Here is a 24,427-nt window from a genome sequence, read left to right on the forward strand (position 1 = left end):
AGGAAGTTTTTTGGTTTGTTGCCGGAGATGAAAGTTGGCTGGATTTGTTGTCGGATTTGGATTTGGATTTGGTGATTTAGTGATTTGGGGATCTGAGTATTTGCCGGATTTTTTTGGTTTGTTGTCGGATTTGGTGTGTTGGCAACCAGAGAGAAAGGATAGTTGGCTGTTGTTGGAGATGAAAGGAAATCGGCGGTCGCCGAAGATAAAGGGAAGTCGACGGCCGGCCTGTCAAAAATGAATGTTGTCTATATGTTAATGGTTGGCTGTGTTAATTAAAAGGGAAAAGTATCAATTAAGCCCCTGTCGTGGTGGCCCTTTTCACTTCTGGCCCCCTATACTCGAAGGGGTATCAACTAAACCCCTGAACTAAATAAAATTGAATAATTTCACCCCTTGCACTAACCCCCAGTTTGACGCCGTCTGTGTAATTTAATTATTTAATTTTTTTTAATGCGGGCCCCACACTTAACGGCCTCAACCCTCTTTTTAAATTTGGGGTAAAATTTAAATTTGATGAACCCTAACTCGCGATAGGGCTTCAGAATTCGGGAGAATTTGCGTTTAGGTTAGTGAAATTGGTGTAGGGTTTGTCGATGTTCTTCGTCTTCGATTAGATTCATGAGTTTCAATACAGTTTTCGGTGGGAATTCGTCGAGCTCATGGAGCAGTCGACGTCAGTGCGATGAATGGGAGAATAATCCAAAGTTTTGTGCGTGCGAAGGTAAAAAGTGTAGGGCTTCCTTGATGACATCATGGACAGAAGATAACCCCGGTAGGAGGTTCTACGGTTGTCGGAATTGGAAGGTATGTGCGTTGGTTTCATTGGTTGTGTTTTAGTTGAATTTTAAGTCGCTTGAACTCCTTTTTTTTCATATCTTAGACAAAAAATTGTGGTTATTTTGATTGGATGGACGAACCTATGAGTGAAAGAGCAAAGGAAGTTATCAATGACTTGAAAAGGGAGAATCTCAAGCTCTTGAAGTTCAAGGAAAGCTCAAGGTCAAGCATTGATGTGGATAGTGAAATTGCTAAGCTTTGGGATGTTTTGCAAGCTTTGAAAGAAGAATCAAGGAAGATAAGGAAGAAAAGTAGATTTATGACATACATCTTGCTTGGCTCTTGGTTGATGTTTGTATATTTCGCTCTAGCTTAGTTTAGTTTGTCTATGTAGCTTGATCTTGCTTGGCTCTCGGCACCTATCTTTTTTATGAAATGATAGGCATTGTCATTTTGGTTCATTTTGGTTCTTGGTTGATGTAAGATAAGCATTTCATGTAATATATTTTACCTATGAAATAAAGTATATATTTGCCTATTGAATGAGGCATATTTCATGTATTATCCCCTGTTTTGTATGAATAAAATGGTAAGCAAAAACTCGAGTTTTCATACACCAAAGTAACAAGAATTATAAACTGATCCAACAACATTCATCCTTGGCAGGAAACTTCAATAAACAAAATAGTATAGCAATCACATGAAGTCTAGGCATTACAAGTTTGAAAACAGAAAAACCATAAATAAAAAACACAAGTTTTTGTTCATTGCCAACACAAGTGTTTGTTGAAGCCATCAAAAACAAAAAACACCAGTAGATCAATCATCCGAAATGCCAATTCAACTGGTTGATCCAGCAGTTGAATTCACATTTTTTCCTCGCGGTGACCTCCTGAGGATTGCTTGAACCTGCGCCTGTTTTCCTTTGCCTCTTGGAGGCTTGAATGGATTGGAGGCAATCTTCCTTGCTTTTGAACTCTGTCCCTCTCCACCAGTTTGAAGTTCCTTTCTCTTTTCTTTCCTCAACTCAAGTTCATTTGGTATTGCAAATTTCGTGTTCGGATCAGCAACTCGAGGGGTTCCCTCATCTATCACAACTGACTGTGAGCTGCCACTCTATTACAAACAACACATCAATTGGTTAACTTCTTTGACAGTGTATATTGAATGAATAAATTGGTTAATTGATGGACTTACATGTAGAACTGTCCTCCCAGTTTCAGGGTTAATATACAAGCCAACTCCAGAGTTAATAGAATCTTGTGTTTCCTGTGTAACCTATAACATATAAGAGCAAATCAATAACCAACTTCAAGGTTAGTTGTTTCAATGTTAAAAGGATACCTGAACTGGTCTTTGAGGGCAGTTATACTTCTTGTGGCTCTCACTCTTGCAGATGCTGCAGTGTTGTTTCTGTCCTATCTTTGATAACTTGTGGCTCGTCCTTGGCTCATGTTTTGCTCTGACTCTTACCTTCTTCGGTCTCCCAATTTTCTTCTCCACAGGTGGAGGTTCTATGGCATCAGATTCTCTAACATTCCAGAACTTGTAACCTGGTACAGGCTTGATGGAGTGTTCATATGACTTCATGAATGTTGATTTGTGATACCAGTGCGACATCACACTCATGGGATCCAGAGATGAAGAGTACATGGCAGCCAGAGCATGACAGCAAGGAATACCAGTTAATTCCCAAATTCTACAAGTGCACCTTTTTTGATCCAGAGAAACAGTGTGCTTGTCCATACCTTCCCCTATCTCGTACCCATCCTCACCATTCCATATTACATTGCAACACATAGATTCAGTTTTTGCAATTTCAAATAACTTCATGCGATTTGGTGACCAATCCCATTTCCACGAGGCAACACTTCTCTTTCTATCCCTAATTCTAGACATGGCTAAGACTCTCATGTCTTCAAGCATACTTATGATTGGCTTATGCCTAGCCTGCATTATGCTAGAATTAAAGGACTCGGAAATGTTATTGTCTACCATATAAGTACTGCACCTGGTTGATTGATATGCACGACACCAATTCTGAGGAGGGTAGTGCATGAGGTCCTCAGCTGCACTCTTTTTGATGGAGCTTATCTTGGCCAAACTGAGTTTGAACTCCTCATGAAATGAGCTCCATGCTGCCATCCAAAATCGTTTTTTCAGCTCCTCTCCCCTCTATTTTTTACTCCAGTTGGAGTATATGTGCCGTGCACACCACCTGTGCTCTGCCTCTGGAATTTGGTCCTTCACAGCTTCCATCAACCCCTAGCAAAACAAGCAAAAAAACCATGTATTAGTTGCACCACCAAAGCAAAATGTATCAATTAATATAGAGAGTACCTTTTGCATATCACTCATTATGGTAACAGTTGCACCATCTCCAAGTTGGAGCTCTTGTTTCAGCCAACTCACAAACCAGCTCCAATTGTGTTTGTTTTCTTTATTCACTATTGCCCAAGCAATAGGAATCACACCGTCATTGCCATCTTTTCCAACCGCAGTTAGAAGGCAACCAAATGTTACACCTTTAAGGTGACAACCATCCAAAGAAATCAGGGGCCTACAACCCCCCTTCCAGTTCTGCCTGCAGGCATCAAACATAACAAACAGTCTCTTAAAGACCCTCCTACCGTTAGCCAATTCATCCTTGCTCAATTGAAGCTCCATCTTTGAACCAGGGTTGGTCTCCTTCACCTTCTCAATATAACCAATCAACATGTTGAATTCCTGCTTGTAACTGCCTCCAAGCTTGGTGATTATTGCTCTCTTTGCTCTCTTACACCTCCCCATACTCACATGTAGTTTCAGGTGCTCTTTAACATGTCCCTGCATATCCTTCGCACTGAATCTAGGATTCCTGTAGACTGTATCTTTGAAATAATTTGCCAAGTATTTTTGAGAAGCACTTGGCACTTCTCTTTGCCTTGCACAAGTGTGCTCTGCCACTAGAGTTTTTATGATCAACCCCTCTTTATCTCCATCAGCCGATGCAAGCAATACAAAGGGACAATCATTTTCACTGATGCATACAACTCTAACTCGCTTAGGTTCATTCTTCATGAACTTAAGCTTGTAACCAAATGTCACTGAATATCTTGCCAAAGCCTCCCTACAATCCTTTGCCTCGGCAAAGGTCATGCCTAGTGCAAAGTTCCCTTGCTGTCCCTGTTCTCCAGATCCTATCATGCACTCCTCATTCACTATATCTTCATCACTCTCTGACTCATTGTCACTGTATGTACTAGAATCAGAGTCCGAACCAATCCCTAAAGGATCAGAAAAAGTGTGATCATGCTCATCCCCTTCATGCTCACTACTTATTTCATTTACACCTATACCATCATCCTCTTCTACAGCATCATCTTCTCCAATCTCGGCATCAACCCCCTCACCCTCCTTTTCGATCTCCAACCCATGAATATCCTCTAATTGATCACCTTCCTTTTCCTCATCAAACAATGGTAAAAGTGTAACAGGGGGCAGGGGATCTCTTTCATGGTCAGCAAACAAAAGAATCTCCTCTGCTCCAAGCAACTCAAGATAATCAAACACTTTTTTACAATGCTCATCATTCCTAAGTAACACTAATCCCTTTTCAATGGTATAATCTCCATCCAAAGCATACACACTCTTAGGTCTACTATCATAACACTTAGCAAATTCTTCAAATATACGATCAAGACTCATGTCATCAACGTTTTCGTCAATTTCAACAGAATTATAGCCATCATAAACCAATTTTGCAGTTTCTAAATCCTTCTTCCAAATACCCCAATAATTAAAAACGAAGGTTACACGACGCATGCTGCAACAAAAAGAAAAAGAAAACAAGAAAACCAGTTCACATTCAACCATTGCAAGTGCGAAAACAATAAGACCTAGAAAATTCTGACATCCAAATAAAATTGCATGCTCTGAAACTTATGAGGTTTCCACCACAAAAACAGAGTAGATAGCTTACCTTGATCGTGATTTGGTGGCCTGACACAACAGCTTCGTCTTCCTCTCGCTCGTCTTCTCTGGAATCGCCTGATTCAACGATGGATGAAGGTTTGAGAGTGAAGAGGGTGAAGAGACGATTCATATGGCCATCGGTTAGGAAGCCCGCCAATGTACTAAGTAAGTGTGGGGTCCGCATTAAAAAAAATTAAATAATTAAATTACACAGACGACGTCAAACTGGGGGTTAGGGCAAGGGGTGAAATTATTCAATTTTATTTAGTTCAGGGGTTTAGTTGATACCCCTTCGAGTATAGGGGGCCAGAAGTGAAAAGGGTCACCACGACAGGGGCTTAATTGATACTTTTCCCTAATTAAAATAACACTACACATTAATCATCCTTAATTTTACACTCCTTAATCTCCGTGCCGAAAAGTAACGTGTCATGAATAGCGGGACGGAGGGAGTATAATACTATGAATTATATTTAATTTATATTTCAAAAAATTATTTTTTTAAAACTTTGAATTTATCAACCTATTATTAGTTAATAAAAGTGAAATTAAATGATAAAAAATAATTATATACCCTAAATTGATGAAATAAACCCTAGTTAATAATCACAAAATTAAACTAAATCATATAAAGTTGAAATTGAAGAAAATATATATAAGAAATTAAACAAAATTGAAAATAAGATACAAAGTGTGACATAAAATATGGTACACTGAATCCCATTTGCGGTCGTAGATGCTTACAAGTTACAACTTCCATCACCACCAAAAAGCAAAGGGAAAAAAAAACACAAATAGATAAAAATATAAAAGGGTTAAAGTGCAGATTAGCCCCTGAACTAGACCCCCCTAGAGCGTTGACCTCCCTGAACTCCCGAAACAATGGTGCAAATAAACCCGTCCGTTAAACGGCGTTTAAACGCCGTTTACTTTATTTTTTATTTTTTTTTATTTCTAGTGGGCCCCACTCCTCTCTCATCCCAGCCACCCACACCCTCATCGCCGTTCTCCAGCCGCCAGCTGCCACTCGCCGTCATTCCCCCTCACCACCAGAAGCCGCCGGTTCCCTGCATCTGCACCGCACAGAGCGGCCGCGCCACCTCCTGCCGCTGCGCCTCCGCCACCACCGCTCTCAACCACCTCACGTCGCCTACCTCCAGTCCGCCGTCGACCCCTGCGCGACTCAACAGCCGCGACCAGTGCTCACGCTGGATCCAGACCCATCGACCTCTCCACAGATCCAGCCTCTGCACGCAAAGCGCGACCTTCTTCTCCAGCCAACCGAGTGCAGCGTGGTTTTCGTCTCTGCACCACAGAAATTTTGGTTCCGCCCACACACAACACCTATCACCGCCGATCCCTGCTCGATTCAGGCAGTCGCCTTCTTCGGAACGCCTAGCAGCAGCCACCAGATTTCTTTTCCGGCGCCAATCAGCCGACCGTGAACGGCGCGGTCTAGATCTGTGGAGAAGTCGACGGCGGACTGGAGGTAGGCGCGTGAGCTGGTTGAGAGCAGTGGCGGCGGAGGTGGCGCGTGATGCGTCTTTGACTTTTGGGCCATTTGTCCCTATTTTTCTCTTTCTTTTGTTCTGTTTGAGTCGTCTAGGGGAGAAAACAGGTATTCAGGAGGAGGAAGCTCGGAAAAGGGCATATGCACGAAATATGGTCAGAATGGGCATTACCGGAACAAAACTATCCAAGCTTCCAGAAGTGAAACTTACCAGGACGAGAGCTCGGCGAAGTCCCCTCAGAAACATTCGAGGCGCGGGAACCTCCGAAGTGTATCACCTGGTGTAAGGCTAACCGAAGGAAGCAGTAAGGCCATCACAGCAGACGCAGTCAGCAGAGATGGGCTATATATGAACCAGGAAGAGAGCTCGATGAAGTACCCCTCAGAACCATTCGAGGCGCGGGAACGTTCGAAGTGTACCACCTGGTATGAGGCCAACCGAAGAAAGAGGCTAGTATGACCATTCCCGTCAACAGCAGTCAGCAGCTGGAGCTATATATGGAAAGACGTGTGGAGGAGATTGCCCGGAAGATTCTGGCGAATTCTAGCAATGGAAGGATCTGGAATAATGTGGAGTCAATCCCAAATCCGCTGGAGATCCATTATCTATCAAATCAAATCAAGGATCAAGCTAAATATGGAAGGAAATAATCTGCCAGATTTGGTCTGCCGGCTAGGGTTTATCGAATTGCTATATAAACTTCAGCATGTGTGGCTGGCAGAGGGCAGTTTTTAGAGTTTTAGTAGTTTTGGGGGGATGAACGGATTTTTACACTTACACATCAGTTTCTAGTGCTCTTCTAGACTTAGACTTTTGTTAGTTCACCAAGAAAATAATTTACTTTGTCATTTTGCATTTTTCGCACCAAACACTTTATTTGTTTTTCGTATTTCAATTCCGTTGTATCAAGTATTTCAAATTTCCTTTCATTCATATTTGTTGTCTTAGGTATTTTTATATCAAGTATTTCAAATTTCCTTTCATTCATGTGTTCATTTTATTTTGTATTTATGTTTTCCATTATGTGTGAGTAGTTCCCTTGGTGAGGTTTAAGGGGTAGGTGGAAATAATTGTTGTCAATATGTAAACATTCGTGAGGCATTTGTTCTTTCGGTTGAGTTCGTGGTTCTGGAAGGATCTGTTCGAAACCATGGACGGTAGGGGCCTAACGGGTGATCTCCGTTCGGTAAAATGCTGTCCGTGTCAAGCAAAGGCCAGGGTATACCAGGGCGTGACAACCGGTATACCCACGACAGAGTAGCTGAGCAGCGTCAACAAAAGGCGTTGTAGATCTGGAAGGTGAGGAAAGGATTGATGGGATACACTGTCCTTCCTCAGTCTTGGGCTTCTCTAGAGACTATCCATCAACTGTGACGAGGCATAAAGCCATGGTTATCAAACGAGGAATGTAACTTCTGCGCCGTAGCATGTCTATGACTGGTCGGCTAACAAGCCGGAAATGATTGTGTCCAGGAGGCATGTGTCACTCAAAGTGCAGAGTTGGGGACCTAGGGAGAGAAGGTTGGTGAGGGTTATACTTGGTGAGTAACGGGTATGACTACTATCTAAGGAGGAGTGAAGCACTTCCTTGTGACCGGGGAATGTGTGACCTTCGGACCAAGTGACTACAATGGACTCAACCATCCTAAATGTAAAGTATAGCCTCTTGAAACGCCCCAATGTCTTTGGGCCACGCCTTGAGTCTATACGGATCATGGACGGATCATCAGTATGCCTATGACCGAAATAAATATTGACAACAGTTATGACCTAACCGAAAACCTTACCCCTTGTTATATTTGATCTTTGTTTAAGTTTACTTGTGCAGATAAACAGGTTGAGACCGTGACAACTCAATTTGTGCACCCGAAGAGTAAAGTAGTTCCTCACTCTCCGTGGGATCGACCTTATACTTGCTGCTAAGACTATTCTTTGGTTGCGAGCAATAGGAGCGTGTACTGTCCGTCTAGGGCATACACAAATTATTTTGATATCGCGCGTCGAGCGACGGGCACGCGCGTCCCATCAAATTGGCGCCGTTGCCGGGGAGTGACGTGCAACAATTTTACTCTTCATTTTTCATCTTCCGCTTACTGTGAGACGCGGTATGGCGAGACGTGGGATAGCAACTGACGCCCCGCAGACCATACGTCAGCTGGCAATCCCGGCTGACCTGAACTTGAAGCCCAACCTGATCCAACTTATGTAGGGATGGGCAACGTCGAGCTCAAGACAATAAACAAGAGCGCTGACTGGGAGGCAACCCAGAATAAGGTCGTTGGTATGACCATTACTGCTTTATTTCATGTTTCTTTTATTTTCCCTGTGTTTTGTGTTTCTTGGAGGACTAACCATGCAGATGAGTTGAGCTGGATCCTATGCATCGAAGATCAAAACCCACTTTGCGAAGCAAAGTGTGTAGGTGGGGCCGGTGGAGATACAGTAGGTGGTCAAGGGATTACCGCATCAGCAGTATGATTGGTCAGGGTCTGCCCGACTGGCAAGACCTTTGCATTTTGAAGGATCGGGAAATTCATTCGCCCACTCTCCACCACTCCATAGCTGCTACACATGATCTCAACGCTATACTGATGCCAAGTCAATTTTGTTGGACATTTGTGATGCATTCCACCGAGTCCTCACACTCCATGAATAAGTTTTCTCTCCCTAGTAGTCTTTGTTTTTCTTTTGAGTCTTGAGTTAGAGTCTGTCTGCACATGTTGTTGGTATTGGTGATTCATGCATGCTATTTGGTTTGACTGGTTTGTTGGTATGATGAGCATGATCACATGATAGCAGTAGAGAGCATACTGAATACTCCCACCTGTGAGATCTGAGCCAAAATTGCATTTATTTTCTGTGTGACTATGCTGCTTGGTAACCCTAGAACTTGTTTATGGATTTTAGCTAGTTGGTATAATTTACATGATTAGGGCAATTTTCTTCAATCTAGAGCCCCTGAATTATTTCCTTGAGCATTAAATGATAAACTTTTGCTAAACCACTTTGAGCCGAATGAAATTCTTTTGTAAACCCTTGAATTGAAATGGATGAAAAGGTGTGACTTCCACACTATGCAAAAGATAAAGGGAAGTTTATTGCTCTAAGTGAAAAAAGCATAACTTGAGAAATGAAGGTCTAGGCACAAAAATAAATTAATAAATTTGCTTGAATTGAAGAAGTTAAAATAATCCGTGCCAAGAATAAAGGGAGAAAATGAAGTGGGTGTGCCATTACTGAAGAAGATAGGTCGGTATGACTGTAACCAAGTTTTAAGCTACTTATCCAGAAATCCTTACCTCCACTCCGTATGCCCCACTACAACCTTTAAAAGACCATTTGATGAATTATACCAATTTGAACACTTGCTATGAATCCGTGATCAAGCCTATAGGTGAGCTAATGCAGCATAGTATGAGAGTATACATTTAGCCATACACTTGAGAAAACGGTGTTTAAGCGGCCCACCAAAAATATATTTTTTTTTAAAGAAAACGGCGTTTAAACGCCATTTAACGGACGAGTTTATTTGCACCATTGTTTCGGGAGTTCAAGGAGGTCAACGCGCCTTGAAGGGAGGTCAACGCGCCTTGACCGAGTGTGGAGAGTAAACGCTCTAGGAGGGTCTAGTTCAGGGGCTAATCTGCACCTTAACCCAATATAAAATTGAAAATACGGAATACGGATCATACCCGGATCCGACCCAGCAGTTGCCCTACCGAACTCCAAAGCTACAAAAGGAAGCAGACAGATTCCTCCTCGCGTTTCACTGCACTTCACTCTCTCTCATAATAAACCTCGGAATCTCTCTCTCTCTCTCTCTCTCTCTCTTTCCGCATAACGCAAGACTGAAAAGGGTGAAGCTCGATTATGGCTGAAGCTGAGGGAGTAGGAGATGCGAATGCACCGTTAAGCCCTTCCATTCCTTCCGGCAAGGACACCGCCTGGTTTGATGTCTCGTCTCTCCTCCAGCGCGCCTGCCACGGTCCATTTCTTTTTCTCTCACTCTCTGAATTGCGATCGCTGTTGTTATTCTCGCGTTTATTTCACTGTTTTTTGAATTATTAATTGGATTGAGAGGGTTGCCCCAGCCTAACTGTGGGGAGTCATATTCTGTTTTCTTAATGTATGTGGTTAATTATATTCAATTGCTGTGTGGATACGATATATTGATTAAGTAATCTGTAAAAAAATTATTTATGTTTTTCTGATGCAGCAAAACTCAGTTAAGTTTCATATAACTACAAGTTTGTGCGATTTGATTTGAAAAAGTTTTTTTTTTCTTTTTCTTTTTTCTGAGAAGAGAAGAAGAATTTGATTTGAAAAGAATAAACTTGTAGCCATATAGTTTCGTATGTAACTCTATTCTGCAGTTGCTCAAATTCCATCCCTACCCCGCCCCCAGAATTTCTTTAAGAACTGCAGCATCTTAATGATTCTTTACTTGTAATTTTTTCACAGATCTTCGAAATGATGAGCTCATCAGTGGGGAGAATTTCAATCTGTTTGCCGCCATGTCTGCTTTAGAGGTAATGCTGCTTTTCAGTTGAAATTGCTTCCATGAAATTAACAATAAGGTATCTTGCAAGTGTGATAAGGTAGAGTTTTAAGTGATGTTGGGAAAACAGAAAATCAGAAATATCAGCAATAGATGTCAATTTTATTTGGTGAGAAGAAAATGTTAATGCATCCTATTTTCAGGAAGAGAAAAAGTTATTAGATTATATTCTTATTGATAAGAAAGGTGATTTTCTTTTTTCTTGTTTCATTAGCAGTTATGACAATATTTCCTTTAGAAAGCCAATTTACTATTATCAAGAGGCTAGAGCGTATCATCAACACAGGCATGATGTTTTTTAAATGTTACCAGACAATTTTGCCTCTTTTAGATAGTTGATGGTCTATAAAAGTTTGGTCTTGAGCTCTCTGTGATCAGTGTGCCTCATTTAAAGTTCGGTTATAGATATGTTGCAGTGTTAGTCTACCGTTAGCATTTACTACTTAAGGTTGATGAAACATGTGTTTTTGCAAAGATAATAATTCTGAACTTTACCTCTAAAAAAAAAATAAAAATCCTGAACCTTAATACCTTCTCCTCCTCTTAATGAAATTCTTCATCTTAAGATATGGGTAGGTAGCACTAAATAGTGAATAGTGGTCTAAAATGCTGGAACATTACTAGCTAATGAGATCATTTAAGTAAGAAAATATGAAAATTTTCGGACTTCTTCCATCTCCTTGTTTTTGAAAATTGAATGAAATGCTTAGCATTTCTCTACATTTTGTATCATAAGTGGAGAAATATGAGGAAATCCACCCACGAGAGCTAGTCATAATTCATAAAGACATTAAAGGGTAGAGTAAGTACATAAGATTTTCTCATTGCTATTGACCAAGTCCTTTCCATATTTTAATTTGGTAGACATTTTCAAATAACCACTTATAGAAAAATGCATTCTTTTAGTCACTCACATAAATACTTTGAGTCAGAGTAACAAAAATACCCTTATAAGGGGATTATCATTATCGTATTATTAAGATTGGCGTTCTGCCTTGACCTCTTTAGAGGAGTTTATTTCTATTTTCTTCATCGTTCTTTGCCTTCACTCTATCATCATATGCTAATTGGATAAAATAAAGTATGTGATTGATGATCACATTATTTGTGTTTATAACATGTAGCAAGTAGCAACTCACTGGAACAGCCGATCATTTCTACGTTCAACTGTCAGATTAGATGATTCTATGTTTTTCCTCATCAATGTTTGAAATTGGTGTCGTTTGTGCTTAGAAGAAAAAGAAAAATAGTAAAAAAGAAAAGAAATAATCAAATTGAAAAGTAAATTTATTTTAGAATTTGAACCCTACGTCGCTAAGAAAAACTATGTTCTCATGTCAAAAGTGGTTGGGGAGGCACGTTTGGTAATGCCATAATTGCCATTGTTCTGCTTCATCTGGTTTTACTGTTTTCAAAATTTGAACTATATCTACATAAGCTGGGTCAGTGAAGCACTAGCTTGTTATAGTAGTGTTATTTAGTTTATTCGGTCTTCTTTAATTTGTGATTCCTCATATCATAGATTTCTAACAGAGAAAAAAGTACCAGCAGCTGATTAAGCACATCTTCTTGTCTTTTGGTATGCAGGACTACTTGTTCCTCGTACTTATGTAGCCAACTGTTTCTTCTTTTTCATGTTAAATGGCATGGCATGCAAATTTAGGATAAAATCATAATGCTTTCTATTAGGCTGTAGTTCCTACTATATTTTGTTTATGTTTATTGATAAAGTTTTGTTTTTACTAGATAATGGACCCAAAGATGGATTCAGGTATTGTATCTACATATTATTCCGTTGATGAAGCCATTGAGAATGGTGCTGCTCCTATTCCATTGAGCTTTGATAGAACAAGTGATATTCAATGTGTTATTGATATAATGGATCATTTTCTTTCTTGTGAGGTATTGTTGACCCATCTTTCAGGAATATCAGTAGGCATTCAAGATAGTTGTCCATGAATGGTGACACTTATACCCCTCTTATGTTCATTTCTTTTGATGCAGGCAACATGGCATAAAGGAGGTTCGTTAGCGCAAACTGTATTTTCTTGCATCTACCTCTTGAGGCCTGAGAGAACATCATCGCATGCCCTGCTGCATTCTTTCTGCAGAGTTATACGTGCTACTTGCAGTGCTCTTGTTTCAGCAGTTTCAGATGCGCGCACAAATGAAGTAAAGTACTTCAACAAATCTTTGCTTGTTACTCGAGATTATTTAAAGTTTCTTTTAGTGCTTCAAGTTTTCAACAATTTAGCTACTGTTTCATCTATATCAAATGAATGGAAATGAGGTACTTAAATGAATCTTCAGCTCTTTTTCTCAAGGAGATAGAATGGTCAGAAGTACCCTGGTACCTCATTAGCAACAAGAGTAAAGTTGTATGGGGGTAATTGTTTCAGCACTGTGCTGGCCTCTTTGGCTTAATGGGAGTTGAAGGATTTTTGAGGATCAAGTGAATATCTAGAGGAGGTATGAGATAGGGTTAGGTTTAGAGTAGCTTGGCAAGTGTCAAATCATAATGAGTTTAAAGGCTTATTTTTATCAGATTTGGATATGGAGTTGTATCATCTAAATAGGATGATAATCTATTGTTAAGGGGTGACTTGTCCCTTCTACTGCTTTATCTTTAGCAATAAAAATTATTTGTTTCTTATTTCTCCTTTTTTAAATGCTAATACATTTACCCGTTTGTGCTATCATCTTCTCTCATATCATAAACTACCCAATATGAACAGAAGCAGGATGTTGGTACTGGAATTCATCAATTTTTGTGTCTGCATCATTCCTTTAGTCTGAATTTACAGCCTTTTCTTTATTTTTTGCTATCATGCCCTCTTCTGCACTGTTTCACCTCTGGGTTGAAGATATGGAGTTATCAGTCCTTACTTTTTCTTTTCCTCCTTTCAGCAGCATTGTGGCCCGATTATCTATCTTTTCAAGTTAGTTTTGAAGATAATTTTGCAGTGAATGCATCATAATTTTGAACTGCATGTTTCAATAGCATTGTCAAAACACAAAGCTTTTGCGCACAGTTGTTGAAAGAAGATGGCTTTCTAAGCCTACCATCACTACGTCTTGTTCATGACAAAGTCAATGTTCTTCATTTGAGCATATTAGATCTCACTGCTGTGGTACTTTATATATATCTCTTATAAGACAAGCTTAACTTCCATAGGGGTGTGTAAAAATGCTTCAGTGCCAGGCAATGTGATTTATCCCAATTTATGATTTTCCCCCAATTTGTAAGACATACTTTCTTCCTTGTATTTCCATCTTAAGTGTCGTAGACTTTCTGCGTATATATTGTTGATCTTGTCCAGTAACAAAGTATGATCGCACAGGAAGAAGATCTTTTTACCATGGCTTATGGTCTACCATTAAAGGTCAATGGAGATGAAAAATGCTTATCAATGATACATGCAGTGGATGAAACACTTTGTCGGCAACTGAAGGCTTGTAAAGCACCAGTACCGAAAAAAACAGTTCTCGAAGGTATGGACTATGGACCTCACATTTTCTTAGATTTTCAAGAACTCTCAGAGAATTACTTGAACTCCAGTATGGCTTTGTAGTATCTTCTCATTTGCCCTGGAATTAATTACATTTACGCAAATTGGAACTCTTAACTACTTTTTTGCATAAGAATCATATACATGGTTTACATGATATACTCTTTTCTAGATGGTGGTACTATATCTTTAATTTTCCAAACTACTATATCCAAGTTTCAAGGTTAATCTGGTTGCTTTGTCCAGATATAGAGCCTCTGCAAACTCATCTCGATCTTGAAGAAGGTTTTTGCAAAGCTGTTTTGTGCCGCATACGTTTTCGTAAGGTCTTATCTTGTATTATCTTTGAATATCAAGTCCATAGTATTTCTAAATAAATATGCATTGAGATGCTTCTATGAATTTATTGCACTAGAATGCTTCGTCAAGTATACTTTTCAGGCCATGATGGATTTAAGTGCCAGCCGTACCAGTTTAGTATCTGGTTCTTGGGGAAGAATGGCACAGGCATGCATGTACTTTTGCATAAATGCTTGATGTGTTAAAAACACTGCAAGAGGTCTTTTTCAGTAGGCTACAAGTTCCTCTCGACTTTTCTAATATTCTAAGATGTTAAAGAAACATGAAGGATAAAATTACCTTACAATTGTATTCTCCTTCTTTAATTGATACTCTTTCAGCTGATGGAAGAACAAAAAGATGTCAATAACTTTAATTAAATCTAAATCCTAATATAGCATTTAACTTAAAAATTTTGAATCGATGGATATGTTAATATATCTAATAACAGATCCATTGAGATTTGCTATAATGAGCTCATTCTAATGAATTTGAAATACATAAATCTCACTTTGAACTATTATTTTTTAATAATATTGTTCGGTTTGAGATCACCTTGGACCCATTTGAAATTGTTCCTCAAATCCTTTCCCTCAAAGAAAATCCTCAGCGATCCACTTCCAAATACTCAGTATCCACAGCCAACACGGATAACATTTTGCCAATACACGAGGACAACAAAAAGAACGAATGTTCTTTATGAGCTGTCAGATAAACTTGTTTTCCCCTCTTTCCCTTTTTGCCATGCCTTGAAAAGATATAGGTCTTATCAGTATGTTGCAACATAGAAACGATATGGAGTATTAGGTTCTTTTTTCCTGCATTTGTTGCATTATGATTTATGTTTTTCAGTCTTTGGCTTTATGTTGTCCTTCTGTCTAACTGAAACTACCGCTCTTTTGATTTCATGTGATATCCATCATTTTCCTCCAGTAACATTTAGGGATTCTTCTGTGTGTTCAGCACTTTTACCATGTATTAACATGCTTGAGGAAACCCCAAGGAAGAGGCTTGGAGTTGGCAAAGAAACATATTATTTCCTGCTTATCTGAGCTAGATTCCATGCTTAAAACTGAAGAATTTCTGAGGCACAACTCTGCATCTGGAACTGTCGAGAATGAAGATGAGAAAACAACTGCCTCAGGTTGTCAACCAGTTGGGTTTGATTCTACATTAAACAGCAGATCAGCAGCCCCAACTCCACCCCGTGCAATTAAACTACTCAGCTGGAAAAAGGTTATTTTCAGGTTACTGTCAATTAACCTTCTAATAATCCATTACATGGAAGTAATTTCGTTGTCTTTTTCTCTTCTGTTTCTGTCAGGCAGTTAATTATTTCCAGAAGCTTCTGCGTGATCTAGATGTTATTTGTTCCTACTCATTAGATCCTGTTTTTGAAGGCGCCCTGCGCTTTGTGGTTGATGTTCAGAAGTTTCAACCAGATTTAGTTGCTAGAGCTCATATCCAGGTTCGAATCTGGTACTTCTCTTGTTTGTAATTCTGTCTAACTACTGAAATTTGATCCCATACTTATACAATTTGATTCTTCTAGAACTGTACCACTCCAAAAGAATAATATGAATAATGATCAATTTTGAGAGTATGTTTCACTGAATAAGGGACTAAATATGAAATGTCAAGTCCTGGCTTCTTGAAATGTTCTTTCTGAAAAAAAGGGTGAAGGGGATATATATGGTACAGCTCTAATGCCAAGTATTCTGAGGTTGCCATGAGAGCTTGGGACTAAGGTCAAGAGTCCAGCATAAAGCAAATCTAGGATTTTGATGGCGCAAGATCAGCTGTCTTGAGGCCCTACAATCAAACTATTTGATCAGATGACTACTCGTTATATATACATGATAGTGTGGTGGAGCAACAACCAAATATTTGATAAATATATGATGCTTGGGGTGGTGGGAATTGTATAGTACAGGTGAAATTTGAATCCTAAAATAATGCCCGTCATCCAGACTCTTTTGTAGTAAAGCCGAGCACATTCGCCACCCCTCTCTCATTTGTCTCTTTCTGTAAATATCATGTTTCAGTCATATTCTGGAGTTCTTGAAATTAAAACCTTTCTGGCTCTGCACTTTTTGGATGCCTGTTATGTGGAACACAAGCTCTAATATTAATCAGTAAGTATTTTTGCAGTCTCTTTATTGGACTAGCCATCACCCCTCCCCCCCCCCCAAAGAATGTACGTAACTTGAAAGGGGTCTAGAATCCAACCTAGTGTTGTTTTAGAAAAGAATTTATACACTAGTTTTTAGCAGGAGTGCAATGGCATATGGATCTTGAAATAGGCCTTTTAGAAATATTTTTTGATGGATTTCATGTCAGTGGAGATGATAATGATAAGATGATCTCATGGAAAAACCAAGTGAGTTTTGATCAAGTAATAGCAATACATTTTTATTGAGTGGTCCCTGATGATCGGTTGTAGGAATGTACATCGATTGGTTTGGTCACCTCACAACTGTGGCTTTTCTGTAGGCCTTCTGGAATGATTCATAGATTGCTATCACTGAAACCTGGAGAAAGGGTTTGAGAATTTGACCTAAGATAACCTGTAATGGTTTATTCAATGATATGTACACCTTTATGATTCGTCTTTGTAATAGAGGATGGAGGATGGCGAGGTTCCATGTGGTATGACTTCGTAAGTACAGAATGAGGCTAAATATGTTCTAGAGGATGGAGAATGGCGAGGTTCCATGTGGTATGACTTCGTAAGTACAGAATGAGGCTATATATGCTGGAATACAATTCATACTCACACATTCAGATGAAGACAGTTGTTCTTAAAACCAACCTACAAATTTCCAGGTTATGCAAACACCTGCCGTCTGCACTAATGGTATTAAGTGAGCCAAGCTACAATTTAGATGATGATCCCAGGTTTCATTTGGTTGGTCATCGCCTCCCTTCGTTCTCATCTTGATCCATAAAAGTAAATATCATTGATCAAAGATTTGTATAAAAATACACTGGGCATGCAAGACAAATAATGGCCAACTTGTATAATGATGCAAAATGACAAATTAGGATGTTCCTAAGAAACAAAAGCCAATGGGATAAAGCAAAAGGGTCTTAATTGGCTCACTTGCCTCCTTATTCCTTAATCATGTATGTAACTGTGTACCTACTGAACATGAGTGATTTCAAATGTTCATGATACATATGCAAATATGTTTAATGTGTAATATGTGGAAGACGATTTTAGTTTAAAATAGTTTTGTATAGGTTTATTAATTGGATTATTTTCTATGATATATTGCTGTCGTATTAGAATATAGATAATCTTCTTAGAAAGAGAGACCAATGAATGCTTATCTATAGTTTTCTTATAAAGAGAAACTATCATTGACTGTTACTTATCTGTGGTGGATTTAGGACTTTTACCATCTTTTTGAGATTTATTTCAAAATAGTGATTTATACTGTGTTCTATTTTCTTTTTGAGATCTCGTTTTTGGATAGTGTAACTTTAATGAGTGTCAGCACCTTTGTTCCTCAGCTTTGTATGATATGTGGTTAGTCTTCAGTAAGATTTGTCCTTCGACTATTTTACTGAATAGTGATTAAAGTCTTATGCCTTATGCAATGGATTCTCATGCGGATAACTAATGAACAGCTTCTGCTGGTACAAGATGGGAAGCTTTATGGACGTGAATCTTTGTTTGCTGTCATTTGCAAGGCTGCCCTATTACCTGAAGGAGCAAAGAATCATGATATCCAGAAGAATGAGAGTGTTCAACAACTAGGGCAGGTGGAGTGCAAATTTCTTCCTGATACTCAAAGCATGCCTGTGTATTTATTTAAAAATCGTCCTACAATCTTATGTTTAGATTTTTTAAGGATATTTTTGGTTACATAACAAAGCTTCTAAAATGTTGTTCCTTGCCATATTGGCATAATAAATGCTTCACGAATATTTTTTCCCCCAACATTGTTTAGCCTCTGAAATTTAATGAATAAATACCTTATTGATGCAGTTACTTATCACTTTGTTCCGAGTCCTATGTGCTAACACTGCATGGCAGAGACGTAAACTAGGGAAGATCTTACAGGATTGGCGAATAATATATGTACAGGTTTGTTGATATTTTCAAAAAAAAACTACAGATCATAATATACTGGTTTCCATGATCCTGTTGGTTTTTCTGCCTGGTATTGTTTTTGCATCCATGTTTCATTGTTAAATCTCAACTTTGTCTGGTTTATAAGTCTCTTGTGGAAGATTGTTAGAAAGGAGCTGTGGATTTTATCTCTTTATCCTTTCTTTAATTAGTTCATATTGTTTAACTAGGTTAGGGTTCGATTAGGTTTGGGCCTTGGGCTTTTCATGTCCAGGTCTAGCAGAATAAATAGGGGTCTTTCCCTTAAGGAAAGACTCGTCTAGAATTTTATATTGAACAGTGAAGCTTCTTACTTGGAAAGTAGAAGCATTCTTCTTTGGAACGATTATTGTTTTCCAGTTATTTACTAATCTTATGGTATTAAGAAGTTAGTGTAGTTAACTCCTAGACATACAGATACAGGTGGTGGCTAAGTTAATAGTATTCCAAACATAAATAGCATCTTCTATGTAATTTTGTTTTATTTCGTTTAAGTGGTCAAGTGCCAAGAAGTGAGAACATTTTTTTCCAGGAATGTATTAGTTGGTAAATGTGTATCTGAAGTTCAGAAGTGATTAGATGCGGGTATGATTGGCAATGATGCGTGTTGTTGAAATTATCCAAATTCTGGAGTGTCCTACCCGAAAAAAGTAGCATTCTTGATCAACCTCACATATAACTGAATAAATAGCCAAACTTAGAATCTTGGCTGATTAATGTTGTTTGGTGTATTTTATTGACTAGTGTTGTTTCTATTTCAGATTTCATAGCATTATCTGATTGCTTACCTATACTTGTGGCTGATTAATATTTGTTTTTGCATTCTTCTCAAACAGCTTGAGTTGGCTTTTAGAAAGGAGTTTGGGGAGGCTGCAAGCACTTCAGTTGAACAGGTAAATATCTGCAGACTTTCTGATCATCACGTCACATGTTATTCTCTGCACCAGTATTACAGTATATGCTCATTCTTTGTGGTAGATGTTAGTAAGTTGTTTAAGAGTCGACTTTCATGTCCCTGAATCTTTTATTTCCCTTTTGCAGGACTCGTTGTTAAAGGTCTGCAAACACATTCTCCTTTGGGTAGAGGAGCAAACATATTGGATAGCTTTGCGTTTCCTTTTGCTTGGCTTTGAGTTAGAGCTATATTCAACCGAAGAATATTGCATGGTCTATTGGTACATTTATGTTGTCCTGATCAAACTAGCTGAGAAAACCCATCTCAAAATAATGCTGAGCAATGATTCTAGTGAGTAAATGCAAAAATTCTCTTCTTTTCTTGTCACATTGAGACCTTTATAATGTGTAATAGTAACACTTCTTATGAGCTTTATCAACTCTTTTGCTTCATGAGCAGGTCGACGAAAATCAAAAAAGAAGAAAGATTTTGTAAAGGATGTTGGCAAAGACTATCAAGTTCCACACGAGGTCCTGGTACTTCAGTGCCATTTATACGTTGCACAAGGTCTTATGATGGTAATTATCCTCTTGTTGTGTCTGATATGTTATCTCAACCCGTTCAGTAACAACTAATTTTTTTATATGCTAGAATGGTATGGATTTGAGAACAGTGGTTAGTGCAATCAGATGCTATTCTTATCAACTGTATAAAAATTGTCACTAATTCCTAGATTATGTTACAGGGAGCTATAGCCCCCTTATGTATTAATCAGTGGACTCTATGGTTTTCTACTTTAACCTTAAAAGACACTAATCGGTGTATTAATGCAATGTACTGGAGAACTTGAATTTAGGAAACCTCAATCTTTTTGATAAATTTACAATATAGGAAACCTCAATCTTATCATTAGGGTATGGTAGTCCAAGTTGAATGACATCTTTTACGACCATGATATCAATTGAACACTAACTGCTCTAATTCTTATTCAAAAATTTCAGATGCTTGCTTCCTTACGGAACGAAAACAAGATCTTTTTGTGTCAGGGTCCTTTCAACAGTGAGCAGGAGGTATCTTTATTATACTTTTTTGCTTGAGTTATTTAGTTGGAAAACAGATGCTATACCCATAGGTGGCTAACTTTACATTTCAAAATTCATTCCTTTTTGTATCTTTGTTTTTTCCCAACTATATATCATTGCATGAGTCTTTCTTGGAAGAACCTCATCTTCCACTTCCCCCAACTTCTTAGTTTCGACTTTCGAGAATAAGTGGCATGCATGGAGGCTATACTTTCTTTACGTCAGGCATTCCACAATTCACTTTCGTCCATTTTCATTTTCATATAATCACAGTATAAATGATGACGATTCCTTGATGTTCACAAATTTTCCAGAGATTTGTCCAGCACTTTGAGCTGTTGCAGAAGGCTTGCCTTCCTGATCATGCGTCTTTCTTTTCCTTCAGTGAGACTGTGGCTAATACTTGTTTTTCTGTAAGTAATATCATTGTATACATCCGTAAACTATCTTCTTCCACAAATTTTGATCTGACTCATCATTTGCCAGACTCTATCCATGCATAACTGCTTCAAAGATGCACAAAAGATTGCAAAGGAGCTGCGCGGTAGTTTTGCCAACGATCCAGACAGATTGGCAGAGCTTCGCCAGATAGAGCAGGTAGCTGAACATAACCATGTTGCTCTAAACCTTCTCTGCCGGTTAGGAAGTCTTGAACCATCACTCAAAATTTCCTTCGATTTTATTCACCATCCTCATTTTGCCACTGCTGCTGTGAAGAGATCTTGATGACCTGAAATTTTTTGATATTATTCACCACCCACATTTTGAGCCATTCTACCTTGTTTCCCTTAGCATTAGTTTTTCGCGTTTCACCATTGATTTTTCGACCTTCACCCAAAAATTGAAAATAAGAATTGTATTATTAATTAGAAGGTAGGAGGTTTTTAACGAATATACGCCAACCATAGTCTAGAAGCTTCTCTTGCTAGCAATTTTGTGATATTGAATTTGGCTCCTACTCATCACTATTTTCATAAACAATGCATTTCCGTAAATGATAAAAATTCCCTGTAGAATTTGTGTATAAGAATACATATACTCGGAAAATTCTTCTATCTTGTTTTTCGTGATTACATTACAATTTGATCATGTGTCTTTTATTAGTTCATTTAGTATTGCGTGGTTTGTAAGAACCATTTCATAAAGTATTTATATTTTCTTGCTGCTTGATTTCTTTATGAATCTTATAAATCTGCTTTTGGATTTATTTTTGTTTTTAGTATGGAGCTTCACTATTGCTATTTTTGACACTAATGATTTTTAGTTCGCTAATATATAGAGCATGATTGACTTTATATATTCCATTTGCGCTTCAATATTCCTTTTTCATTAATGAAGTGGAAGAAAAGTAGTATATATTTATAGGGGTGGACTTGGGTGGGGGCAGCCGCATCCCATGCGGCCGGGTCGATCCGCGCCCCTAACCCACGTCCATTTGATCCGCCGCCTCAAATTGTTACATTTGCTTATAGTAAATGTTACTTTTAATAAGCATAACATATATATTTATTCGCACAAATGTATATTTTTGTAAATATATAAGTATTTATCTTCATTTAATATAAAATATTATATTTTTTAAACCCTAAATTCTATAAACTAAACCTTAATTGGAGTATTTGTTTTTAATAAATATTTTGTCGCACAAATGTATACTTATGGTAATATAAATATTTGTCTTCATTCAATATAAAACATTATACATATCAATGATTATTTTTTCTTACTATAATAATTATTTGATTAAATAACTATAAAGCAATATAAATGTACTTTTGAAAGTATTATATTATATAAAAATAATTACTTTTTCTTATGATAATATTTATTTTTCTTGCAATAATGATTATTTGATCAAATAGTAAATTTTCCTGTGTAGATTAAATATTATTTTTCTTACTATAATAATTACTTTACCAAATAATTAAAAGTACAAATTCTCGTGAATAAAAATAACAATTATCGTGAACTAACGTAATAATTTTGAAATATTACATTACATCATATCAATAATTACTTTTCCTTGATTACAAAATTGCCACTCAATTTTGAAATTAATTTGAAATCAATTTGAAATTGAAAACTGCCTTTTTAATATAGTATAGATATGTATCTATTCTGCCAAATAATTTTAAAACAAATGAATTATAGTTCATATATATAAGGGGCATTTAAAACAAAATTTTGTACCTACATGCGAACTCGTCAATTATTATTATTATTATTATTATTATTATTATTATTATTATTATTATTAACCAAATCATGATAAAACAGCTCAACTCTAGAAAACAATAAGGGGCATTTATTTTGTATGATTGATAAGAGACGATTGAGTATTTTTATCCCTAAGAATATGATTACTCAAGTTTCACCCTTACAATGAGATAAGAATTAAGTAAAACTAGCTCAAATGATAGAAATAATCAAGGATCTTGAGATATTTAAGAGTTTCAAATTTTCAATTCATTAAAATAAACAAAGGAATTAACCTTACAATTTTTATCTATAAAAAAATTAATCATCTACAATAAACACTTAAGTGATTTTATTATTTTAGTATTTTACACCTCAGCAAATACTTCTATTTAGAACTTTTAGCCGTGCAATAATTATTCATTATTAACCTAGCATTCTTATGTCATTTTTGGGATAAACCTAGCATTTTTAGGTAAGACGGATGCGCAAGTACAATTCTTCCATTATTAATGTTTTTAATTAGGTGGGTGACTTGTAATTGTGGTTGAATATTTGATAGCCTAATACCTATTTATTTCACATTTTTTGAGTTTGCCTATTTAATACTACTAGGGTCTAGGAACATGGTTTGAAGACCAACTTGACAAAATAACTATTTTAGCTGTCAACGTGCCTGTTGATCAATAATATTAAAACAAAATTAGATAGATATATATAGTCCAATCTTCTAGATGTTTGATTTATGCTTTAACCTCTTCTTACACTAATGGGACCAATGGGTTATAAATATTGAATTGAATTCCCTCTCACGCCAACGTCTGCACAATGTAATCAATTGTCTATTTCAATAAAATACTTAGTTCTATTAGAATGTCTAATAGAATATTTATAATATAAATATTTTGTTAGAATATATGAATATATGAGTTATATTATATATCCATATTATACGAACATTCACGAGAATTTGTGTTATTAAATTTTATAATTTTGGTATCTTTTGAACTGCCACCTCTTATTCTTACATACTTTAAGCAACATGCCTATTTTAGTGTGTGTTCTCGATCGTTGTAGTAAATCTAATGATGTTCTACAAAATTGAAAATAATTTAGTTTCACTGTTCCTATAAAGAATAATTTTACAAACATCTCTAGAGCTCAAATATAACTACAAATAATAAATATAAAGAAAATTTTGTTTTCTAAGTTTGAAAAGACACCTATAGGCTATTTTTTATTTATCAAAAACGACAGAAACAAACACAACCTTTTAGGCGGAGAGAGTTAAAGAAAACTTTAGTGCAAAGGTTGTAGACTGATACTGAATCTCACTTCAGTAAAGAGATATCAGTTAAGTACAAGACTTTAACTGATATGTGTTAGGCTTCAGTCTGGTTTGTAAAAAAGATGAGTGTTAAGAATCCTCCTGACTATCCAAGGATGAATCAGTCAGACAAATAACACTTGGCAGTGGAAATTTTTT

At 37.3% G+C, this 24,427-nt stretch overlaps 2 protein-coding genes across 3 annotated transcripts; both read left to right on the plus strand.

Moving 5' to 3' along the window:
* Positions 1-643: 643 nt before the first annotated feature.
* LOC130988235 (uncharacterized) lies at positions 644-1,254 on the plus strand. The gene is made up of 2 exons (XM_057912025.1): positions 644-807; positions 884-1,254. Exons 1-2 carry the CDS (start codon positions 748-750, stop codon positions 1,154-1,156), a joined length of 333 nt encoding a protein of 110 aa, XP_057768008.1. The 5' UTR covers positions 644-747; the 3' UTR covers positions 1,157-1,254.
* Positions 1,255-10,011: 8,757 nt separating this feature from the next.
* Positions 10,012-21,853, plus strand: LOC130988236 (uncharacterized). 2 transcript variants are annotated; one of them, XM_057912027.1, is made up of 16 exons: positions 10,012-10,230; positions 10,707-10,774; positions 12,550-12,705; positions 12,808-12,975; positions 14,145-14,295; positions 14,559-14,638; positions 15,615-15,887; positions 15,976-16,119; positions 18,285-18,419; positions 18,646-18,744; positions 19,605-19,661; positions 19,810-20,014; positions 20,123-20,241; positions 20,665-20,733; positions 21,060-21,158; positions 21,232-21,853. In XM_057912027.1, exons 1-16 carry the CDS (start codon positions 10,116-10,118, stop codon positions 21,469-21,471), a joined length of 2,178 nt encoding a protein of 725 aa, XP_057768010.1. In that variant the 5' UTR covers positions 10,012-10,115; the 3' UTR covers positions 21,472-21,853. The 2 variants fall into 2 exon arrangements, with proteins under 2 accessions (XP_057768010.1, XP_057768011.1); XM_057912028.1 differs by lacking the exons at positions 10,012-10,230; positions 10,707-10,774 and adding an exon at positions 11,450-12,382.
* Positions 21,854-24,427: the final 2,574 nt, after the last annotated feature.

This window comes from Salvia miltiorrhiza, chromosome 6 (assembly GCF_028751815.1).
Source record: "Salvia miltiorrhiza cultivar Shanhuang (shh) chromosome 6, IMPLAD_Smil_shh, whole genome shotgun sequence".
In the NCBI taxonomy this organism is placed as follows: Eukaryota; Viridiplantae; Streptophyta; class Magnoliopsida; order Lamiales; family Lamiaceae; genus Salvia; species Salvia miltiorrhiza.

Excerpts from the sequence above, each read along its gene's own strand:
- LOC130988235 (XM_057912025.1), top strand. The coding sequence starts at position 748 with ATGACATCATGGACAGAAGATAACCCCGGTAGGAGGTTCTACGGTTGT. Across the intron at positions 808-883 it reads ACGGTTGTCGGAATTGGAAG|ACAAAAAATTGTGGTTATTT; the intron begins GTATGTGCGTTG and ends TTCATATCTTAG.
- LOC130988236 (XM_057912027.1), top strand. The coding sequence starts at position 10,116 with ATGGCTGAAGCTGAGGGAGTAGGAGATGCGAATGCACCGTTAAGCCCT. Across the intron at positions 10,231-10,706 it reads CCTCCAGCGCGCCTGCCACG|ATCTTCGAAATGATGAGCTC; the intron begins GTCCATTTCTTT and ends ATTTTTTCACAG. Across the intron at positions 12,976-14,144 it reads CAGATGCGCGCACAAATGAA|GAAGAAGATCTTTTTACCAT; the intron begins GTAAAGTACTTC and ends ATGATCGCACAG.